Source organism: Protomyctophum parallelum, assembly GCF_964188405.1.
Source record: "Protomyctophum parallelum genome assembly, chromosome: 9".
In the NCBI taxonomy this organism is placed as follows: domain Eukaryota; kingdom Metazoa; phylum Chordata; class Actinopteri; order Myctophiformes; family Myctophidae; genus Protomyctophum; species Protomyctophum parallelum.
In genome coordinates, this window is record NC_139706.1 from 16064196 (window position 1) to 16074677 (window position 10482).

General features: G+C 37.7%; 1 protein-coding gene across 1 annotated transcript; it reads right to left on the bottom strand.

Moving 5' to 3' along the window:
- Positions 1-2983: 2983 nt before the first annotated feature.
- LOC310864689 (caspase a-like) lies at positions 2984-9187 on the bottom strand. Its single transcript, XM_083773394.1, is given in 11 exon segments — positions 2984-3006; positions 4366-4552; positions 4896-5005; positions 5170-5307; positions 5449-5683; positions 5774-5950; positions 6056-6127; positions 6182-6258; positions 7007-7050; positions 7052-7310; positions 9083-9187. Coding segments are annotated over 10 exon segments (1224 nt in total). The 5' UTR covers positions 9090-9187; the 3' UTR covers positions 2984-3006; positions 4366-4447.
- Between the last annotated feature and the right edge of the window lie 1295 nt (positions 9188-10482).

Sequence of the window (10482 nt, forward strand, 5' to 3'; positions counted from 1 at the left end):
ATTTTTGTTGAAATAGAAATTGCATAATTAAAGAATTCTGTTCAAGAACAATGTTTTCTCAACAATTGCAAGGAGTGCGTTATTGAGTTTGTTATTTAATATATTTAATCAGGATTTTTTTTTTTTTTTGTGCCTTTTATTGATAGTCTAGTCACAGTGAAGACGGACAGGAAAGAGAGACTAGCAAAGGTCGTCATGAATGGGACTCGAACACGTGACGCGCTGTCAGGCCAGAACTTATTATGAGGCATGCGCCTGGCCCATTAGGCTAGCGGGCGCCCCCGGGTTTCAATATATTAATCTTCATTGTATGGTATGGTCTTTATTGTTCAGTTAATACTTAGGCCTGTCACAGTTATCACATAATCGCAATTATTTGAGATTATCACAATTATATTTGCATAATCGTCAATCGTTTCCATGTTGAAAAATGTTTTTTATTAATTTTTTGAAGATCAACCATTTTCGCTATTTTGAAGAAGAAAAAAATTAAAGAAAAAAAAGAAATGTAATGTGTCAGTGATTTCTTTGTATGTTTACGTTATTTGTCATATCTGAGGGGAAAAATGCCAGGGTGGGTGGGTTGGGGTTTGGGGGGACTTTCGATTTTGTGCACAGGGCCTATTTTCAATTTAATCCATCCAAGGCAGGCCATATCTGTAAGACCTGACTATGACACAATCCATTCATTCATTCAGTGTGTGTGTGTGTGTGTGTGTGTGTGTGTGTGTGTGTGTGTGTGTGTGTGTGTGTGTGTGTGTGTGTGTGTGTGTGTGTGTGTGTGTGTGTGTGTGTGTGTGTGTGTGTGTGTGTGGTAAACCCACATACTGTAACAAGATTAACCACTTAAAACGCTTCCCTTCATTGCTCTCCTTTCTCCCCCACTTTTTTTTTTTTTTTTTTACTTTTTAGAGCTACTTTCAACACATTGACCATAATCCTAAAAAAGAAGGATCAATGAGCTTAATTGACTGGCATTTTAAGGCTCACAGCCAATCAGGCCATTTAGAAATAGCTGAGAGTGACACGTTCCATATTATGTAGTGATGATGCACAAGAGCGGGGATTGAACCCAGTCTCCCACTCGCCAGACCGACACACAACCTGTTGTGCCAATTAGGCCCGATTGGCACAACCTGTTGTGCCAATATTGGCACAACCTGTTGTGCCAATTAGGCCCGATTGGCAGGGCTGTTGTGGGGGATCTTGGCTGGGTATATGCACGTGACATCATCATCATACCCGGAAGTTATGCGGGAACGCCTACTGAGTGGCAAAAAAATACTTTCATAGCCCATGCATCCAAACAGAAAAGTCCTATCCGATTGCATTAAACAACACAATGTTAAACTCACTTTGCCTGTTGCTTTGCCACTCGATTTGCCACTCGATGTGCCATTCACTTTAAGCATGCGCATACCCTCTAGTCTATAGTCTATACATTCCACACAAACCTGCTATGCCCTCATGCCGCGGCCTTACTACCAAAGTGCTCAACAGCATTCTTATGTGACTTTAAGCCTGTCACAGGCTGACTATAATACACGGCATAGTATACAGATGTGTTTTGTTTGTCAGGCGCCTATACCTCCTTCTTTCTGACTAGACTGGTATACTGAAGCATTAATACATTGTATTCATTTATTTATTGTAAAATGTATTATTTATTTATTATTCTGTATTATACATGACAATAAATAATAGTAATTATTTGTATGAGTGGTATAGATATTTCGTTTTCCAAATGGAAGATCTGGCTTTGAATCCAAGTGCACTCAGATAAAATCTTTCTTTATTTTTTCAGTTTAGTACCCAAATTTGAGAAACATAACAGTACACATACTATCGCGACTTTGACGATGGCGAGGGCCAATATATTTCCACACTCACTCCAGAGGGCCACGGTGCATATTACTGTCCTAGCAAAAATAGCCGATCTACAAGCTCAAAACGCGTCGCAATGCGAAGCGTTTTGAGCTTGTTAGCAGCTATTTTTGCTATATTTGAATTGAAAACCTGAATAACTTTTTGCTATTTTTTAATTGGAATCCTGAAAAGTAACCGTTTGGAATTGTAACAGCTGAAATCAATACTATATCAGTATTCTGATATTAACATGCGGGCCGCATTAAGTGAAGGTGGGGGCCGAATGTAGTCCCCGGGCCGCCAATTGCCCACCGCTGTCTTAGATTGACTGCTCAATCCCTTTATATGAAGGTTACAAAATGTAAGACGTTGTAGATTTGATGTGAGCACTTGTAGAATACAACTTGAAATTTTCACGTGTAGAACATTTTCATATTTTTGAGGGGCGAGGTTTAATATTTGTTTTTAGTTCAATGTTTGTTTTAAAAACGCCATTGACAATGAAGGGAAAAGTTACATCATCTTGTCCCTAACACAAACATTAAATGCCATTAACAATACAGAGAATGTAATGTTTTTAGATTTGAGTTAAAATGTTCACTCTGTAATAATATATATTCAAAGATTTGAGGCACATTTTCACGATTTTTCAAAAATAGCAGAACTACAAGTTCATAGCATGGCACTCGGTGCCGCGCTAAAGTATAACATGCTTTAAAACACCAAAAGGGGTTCCCGTCCAAAATGGGTTAAAAAAAAAAAAAAAAAGATTACTCAACAAGGGAGTAATTATACAGAATAAAACTGCATACATTTATGCATGCTGGTATAAAGGTTCAAATAAATGCTAAACTCTCTGAACTAAAAGCTCTCTGGCCTAAAAGCAGTATAATTCAAAATGCTGCCTTTACTTTTATATAATGTAAATAAAATGCATAAATACATTATTTTCATATCATTTCGTATTATAATCATACTTCCCGAAATCCCCATAACCTTATTGGAATTAAATTCTTAGAATATTTTGTATAGTTTTCAAAAATCTAAAATAGGTCTGTTGTGAACTATACTTTCTCCCCCCCCCCACTATAAACTGGGAAAAAGTACAGTGTGGGTTATATAATGTATAGCTACTGTAGCCTTGTGATAAAGACAGACTGCTTTCTCACTTTTCCTCTTCAGCCACACATGTTTAATTGTATTTCATTTTCTGTTTATCATAACCTCATTTCATACTCAACATTCCCACATGTCAGTATTACAATAAATTCTCCTTAACCTGTTTTATTCTCCATATTTTCTGTCAGAGTCCATGGTCTGCATTATCAAACACGGTTTGCTAACTATGCCGGCTAAGTTAGCAATCAGTTGGTCTTGACTTGTTCTACAGTTTTATATGCATATATTCATTCATTTCATTTCATAAATGGGACAGAGACAATTGGTTGGTTAAACATACTTTTATTCCTTTCAAAGTCCACCAGTTTAAGTATCATTACTATATTGTCAAACACACCCTACTCACACCATCCTCATTTCCTGGTCAAAGTTTCACAAAAGTGTCACCACTGAATCCACTGCTCGTTTTATAGGTGGAGGATTCAAATTGGGTTGCACCATTGTACAGGGGTGCATATGTCTGGCAATGCATACTATTTAGTATGATTGCAAAGAGTCAGGTTGTTTAAAACCTGGGTTGTTAATTACTTTAGGATTGACAAGGCTACTGTAAAGCTTGGGAAATGTTTTCTGTGTTACATGTTCACTAGATTTGCAAGTGAATACTTTGGGGAAACCTGTCTCTAGACAGATGGGGTTTGGGCCACTAGTCAGAGGCCTGGTTTTGAATGGAGGTAGTCAGTCCATTGTGAGACATGGAGAGAGAAGGGGCACCATGCGGGAAGCTTTGCCCTATAGGACAGTGTTAGGACTTAATGTCCAGAGAGACTGGGTGCTTGAATTGAAGCATACAATGTAAGTTTGTCATTTTCATTTTGGGAAGTAATTTTTTTGTGTGAAATATTTTTCCTGAGAAATTACATAACATTTTTATAACATTATTTTTGGAAACCTTTTTGAGAAAATCTTTTTTTGGCAACAATTGCGATTTTTGGTATGTCATTTTTCTGTGCACCTAGCCCTCATCAAACAGACTCGTTTACACATACATTTATACATGCTGGTATAAAGGTTCAAATAAATGCTAAACTCTCTGAACTAAAAGCTCTCTGGCCTAAAAGCAGTATAATTCAAAATGCTGCCTTTACTTTTATATAATAATGTAAATAAAATGCATAAATACATTATTTTCATATCATTTCGTATTATAATCATACTTCCCGAAATCCCCATACATTTGTTGGAATTCAATTCTTAGAATATTTTGTATAGTTTTCAAAAATCTAAAATAGGTCTGTTGAACTATACTTTCTCCCCCCCACTATAAACTGGGGAAAAGTACAGTGCAGGGTTATATAATGTATAGCTAGCTACTGTAGCCTCTTCAATCGTTTCACGTATTTTACAAATCTAAATCAGTATGATATTCCACTTCAAAGCTTTCTGTTTAAACAGTGGTGTCTCAGTAGCCTGGGAAGAGGTAGAAGTGTTTTGTCAAAGTGCATCTGTCTTTGGTGGGCATCTGTCTTATGCTTTCAAACGGCATGGATTCAAAGCTTCTCATGACCTGTGGTGGGGTTAAAATAGTATTATTAAAAGGTACAGTAGGCCATCGTTAGGCAATAGAGCAGATCATACATGCATTTGCATGTGCATTTATTTCTCTGGTGAATTGAAAATGGAGGACCCTTATGTAACCAAGTCTTAGTGCTATTTCTGGGTTTATCCTCTTAGCAGATTTTGTATTGACCTGTACTTTCATTGAACTGTACCCAATACCCATTCTACAAACTGTTAATACAATTTTCAATCAATCAATCAATCATCAATACACTCAATTATTGTTCATCCTTGCTGTTAGGTAGATCACAATGCAACGCAGTGAAATTTTAGTCAATTGCAACACTTGCCTTCATGAACAGTTCCTCAATGTGTTCCTCATGGGCTGACTTGTGGAATATCTCAGAAATGTACTTGATTAGAAAGGATCCTGTCACATGATGTCTGTATGAAACCGTATCTGCAGGATAGAAATAATAGAATGGATGTCACATACAGTACATGTTTTTAAAGTAGTTAAGTACCATCTCTAGGATTTCATTTACAGAGCTCTTTTAATTAAAACATATTCCTCCCCCCCCCCCTCCCATTTTAACTATTAAATGTTGATCGAGGCACACTCACATGGGGTGCTTGAAAGGAGGGAGATGAAGTCCTTTTCTTTGTGTGCCCGTCGAAATCCATCCTCCTCTATGCCTTCTGTGTCAAGGTATGCATCAGTGCCAATGTCACCATCATGCACTTTTGCGGATCCATCCACCACTGAAACAAGAGGGTCTTATTTTTAACTTCACTCACTGAAAGCCAACAAGCCTGAATTAAATAACACCAGGACAATAGGTATAGGAAAACATTGAAGGCAGCGCAACTTCAAGGACATTCCTATTGTAAGCAGAGCATCACCTCCTCTGCAGGCCTGGATGATGATAACTTTGGGTTTGTCCAGCAGAGCCGGGCAGTTCTGTGTGTTCAAGTGCGTGTAGAGATTTTCAATTGGGAAAACGTCATTGTTTCCCGGTGTCCAGTGGACGCCTTTGATGACTCCTAAATTCCCATGAGACATGATGACGACAAAAACGCTGTCTGTGTCAGGGAGACGCGGATCTTGCGAAAACTTCTTGACAGTCTGGTCCATCTCCTGTGACAAAACATTGAATCAATCAATTAATCACCAAATTGTAGAATCCTTCAACTGGAGAAATAACTACAGTAAATAACTATACAGTACCTTGCCACTGAGATTTCTGTGTTTCTCCACACTGTATCCCAACTCATTGAGCAACATAAACATGTTCTCCTCATCTTTCTCAGCACCATTCCTCTTCATCTGAGCCAAATCAAACTCCACATTAGTGATTAATAAGGCCAGGCGCTTCCTAGAGGACTTCTCACGCACATGGTAAATCTGTGAAGAAAACATTATTATTATTATTATTATTATTGTACAGCAGAGTCTTAATTGTGTTATGTGACCTTCACTTTTGTATTGTTAGAATGACATAATAATTACGTTTGGATTGTTTAGTTTCTCCTTCTTAAACACATCAGTGCTAGGGAGGAGTTTGAGGGGCATCTCACAACCCTCCACCACAGGGGTGTCAAACTGGTGATCCGCCATGGATGTGGTGGAGTCCACCACATCCATGGACTCAGGCTCAGAGATCGCCGGGGCCATTTCACTACCCGATGCATCCTGGGACACTTGTTGCACAGCTGGAAATCACACAAGTTTAGCATCAGTGGCGGAAAAAAAGGACTCAATTGTTTTACTTAAGTAAAAAGTACCAATACTGCAATTTACAACTACTTCGTTACAAGTAAAAGTATACGGAATTGAAAATGTACCAAAAAAAAGTACAAAAGCATTGGCATCAAAAATGTACCAAAAGTAAAAGTACTCGTATTGCAGAATGTCCCATTTAACACTAGCATGTCTGAGAGGTCATTTTGACCGTTTCTTTGATTATCTTTGAGCCCATGAAGCTTTCAGAAGGTTCCCCTTCCATGACCATCATCATTCTATCATCTCAGACATTTTTGACATCTTAAAAAAAATCTAAATGTGAATTTAAGCACATGCTACTTGTGTCTGATTTTACTTCAGACATGCTAGTGTTCAAAATGTGTACAAAATCTATTGAAAATAGCAGATCTGCAAGCTCACAATACGAGCTTCTCAACCATATACATTTCAAATGGCCGAAATGTATATGGTTGAAGTGGTTAATGTATGTTTTCTAATCAAAATTAAAATCGTCAAAGTAACTAGTAAAGTTTTCAAATGATTGTAGCGAAGTAAAAGTACACATTTTGGCTCTGAGACATAGTGGAGTAGAAGTATGTAAAAGTACTGGAAATTGGAAATAATCAAGTAAAGCGTGCAGGCTACTTGAAAGACCTACAATGCTATAGTATACACGTAACTGAAAAGCATACATCTTTTCTTGGTTAAAAAACAAACACAGGCCTGAACTGACCTTTCTGAGCTGGTTGCTCTGCTGCTGAGGACAGACCCAGCTCTGAGAACAGTTCAGGGTCTCTCTCCTCAAGATGAGTGATGAGTGAGTTAGCAGACCTGTTTCCTTTCTTCTTAAGAATGTCAACGAGACAACGTGCCCTGTCCGCTCTGGCAGAGTTCTCCTCAAGTATTGAGTCTTTCTCGCCATCGTTTAAGCACTTATCCTCCAAGAGGTCATCCAGGAGCTGCTTGAGGTTTGCAAGTGATATTTTATCTACAAATTTACTCCGGATCTTGATAAGTTTATCTAGGGGGGGGGGGGGGGGGGAGAGAGAGAGAGAGAGAGAGAGAGAGAGAGAGAGAGAGAGAGAGAGAGAGAGAGAGAGAGAGAGAAAAGAACAGCTTGAGGCACAATACCCATTTTCACTTTCTTGTGTAGCAATTAGTCATCTAGCCACTCTGCAATTTAGAGATTCCTGTGTCTCTAAATTGTACTGAACCTCCCCCCCCCCCCCCCCCCCAGATAAATAAGACATAAATCAATCCATAAAACATTTACACCCTGTTGAGTCTAATTGATAAACTTCAGCTTAAAATGTGAAAAATAGCTAAGCATTTTGTGTCTTTTTTTCTGTCAAGCTTGTAATAATTTACATCATGGAGAATGAAATGCTCTGAGCTACCTGTAGGCTGTGACCAGTCGTGTGAAACTCCAAGTAAGCCTAGGAAGTACTGCCACTGTGCCACACCCCAGATATTTCAAATCAGTGGTGGTAGCCTATTATAACAACAGCCCGCTTCAGGTTTTGAACTGACAGCTCTTGTAGGCCTATACAATCACTTACTTTTGCTATACTTGTACAAAACATTTAAATTGGTAGCCTATATTTCTGTGGTCAAGATGTACCTTTTTCAGATTCCATTCTCATCGCGCTTTCATTATAAAACTGCTACTCCCCCCCCCCCCCCCACACACACGGCACACATGCACTTCCTGAGTCACAACATAGGGGATGATAGAGGGTAAAAATGCCTACGTATATTTACACACACCTTTACAGGTAGTGTGAGTGATTTGTCTTAATAAAATAAGTGTTAAAAAGCTACGTATTGTGATATTACTCATTGCTATATAGTGTTTGTTGCAGAAATGAGTCTCTATGTCTCTCCAGCTTTTTATTAAACACAAAATGCATTTTCAGAAACTGAAACCAATCTTTATCTAATCAGGACCAGGATACAGATTAAAGTTTGTCTGCTCATTTCTTTATGGCATCTATTTCAATTCCACTTGTTTAGTCATTAAACAAATGGAATTGTAAGAGATCATAGAGCCATAAAGAAATGACAAACACTATAACATTTTAAGCTTATAAATATAGCTACTCTCTCCTGATTGCCTATAGGCCTACCTGACTGTATTTTCTGTTTATTAATAAAGTGCTGGAGAGACAGTGAGACCATCTCTGTTACTGAACAAACACAATGGTTACTTTCAGAATGTAGTGATTTAACCTTTTAACTAACATCTTTGTGTTTTAACCAAACAATATCACTTTAGGCTACACTACCTTTAAGGTGCCCTAATTGATTGACATAAAAAAGGCAAACCCACAATGCAACACTTTGTTTTCTAGAGTGGCATTACAAAGTTTACCTAAAAAAATCTCTCTTTTTTTTCCTATTTGCCAACACTGCTATTTTCAGCAATCAATCAATTTAAATTATTGTTTATTAATTGACAAATAATGTACAAATAATAACAAATAAACTAATTTTATTTAAATGTGGGAGCCTATAGGCTAAATAACTATCCTTCTTTCTTTTTTCCTTTATTTTACTATTTTACATTACTCAGACATGACAAGACATCAGTGAGTTGGACAAAGTGAAAGTAAAACCAAACCAGATTAAACCTACATTTTTGTCTCGAATATTTGGCAATAACGATAGCTGTGCAAAAAATATATAGGTTATAGTTTCCAGCACGAATTTGATGTAGCCTAATAAATTTAAACATGAACCTGTGGTCTTTACCTATAATTGCCTAATTGAAATCTAATAAAATGGTTGTCTTACCTGTCATTTTCCTGGGTCAAGTGAAGGATATTATTCAAATCTAACGTTGTCAGGTAAAACTTCTCAGACGTTTAGGCAAAAAGGTCACAACAGAAACGTTGAAACAAGTGTTTGTGTCCACTGCCTAGCAAAGGGCTTGTATTTAACTATCTATAAAGTTGCCTCCAGCTCTACTGAAACCCTATTGGCTGCCTGGCTGACACTGTCATCTCATCTAGATAGTGTACTGTAACCTGTACAACTTGAACCTGGTATTCCTGACTTGCAGCCTTGCAGGTCTGCATTCTGGGACAGTTTTGGTATTAGGCCTATATATTTCTGTGTACTATCACTAATAATGTCTACAAGATCTGGTTTTCAAGCTTTTTTTCTAATAACGTTTAATGAAAGTTTCAATGCTTTTTATGTGATGTATTCCCATGCTTTTTTGTTCTTGCCTAATGTAAGTCGCTCTGGATTAAGAGCGTCTGCTAAATGCCTAAATTGTAATTGTAAATGCATTTAGTAGGCTATGGCATTCGAATCCGTTACGTTCTTAAAACCACATTTGTGTGAAGCCTGACATCTAAAGGTGGGAAATAGGTAGGCTACTGCAGTCTGATTCGCATTAGGGGACCAATACAAGTCATTACAGCCCTGTTTACACAAACAATGATGTAGGCCTATACTCTAGTCTAAAATCCATTCCTAATCCAATAATGCTGCTGCTCTGACAGAACTCAGTCTAATCACTAATCAGCACAACGGATGATATTTCTAATGTGATTTAATCCGTTCTCAAATCTTCTATTAAACGGCTAGGTGTGCTGTCATGCTCTTTTCAGCGTGGCTGGATAGCCTATTTCAACCAATTGCTTTGGTCAGAAGAAATATACCTGTAGTAATATAAATATTTCATTCCACTTTTGCCTTTTTCTCCTTTTTTAGGGCGACTCCTCTGTGTACACATGCAGTACACAGGTACACTGGTAAACACAATACGCCTACTTGTGCATGGCTGAACTTTAAATTAAATTTCCTTGTGATTATGGTATGATTTTTATTTTTGTTTTTAATCAGGGAAGACCACAGCTCTCTTTTGCAAGGACACCCTGAGTGAGTACAATATGATGACAACGTACAAAAAAAGACAATTTCACATAAGGTGAAATATATAAAACAAATCAACATAATGCTAATACACAGGGGTTACAAAAAAAACCCCAAACAGGTACAGTCGCTATGTGCGGCATCCTCAAGTAGTGCCTTAAATGACCAGTTTGTCCAGTTTCTGTCCTGGATGATGAATAGCACTTGACTTTTCACAATAATACAGTAAGCGTGTTGCAGTAGCCTAATGCAGGTATCTGTTTGTATTGTGTGTTATAGGTATAACTGTGCCAAAATGCATAGTTTTCTAT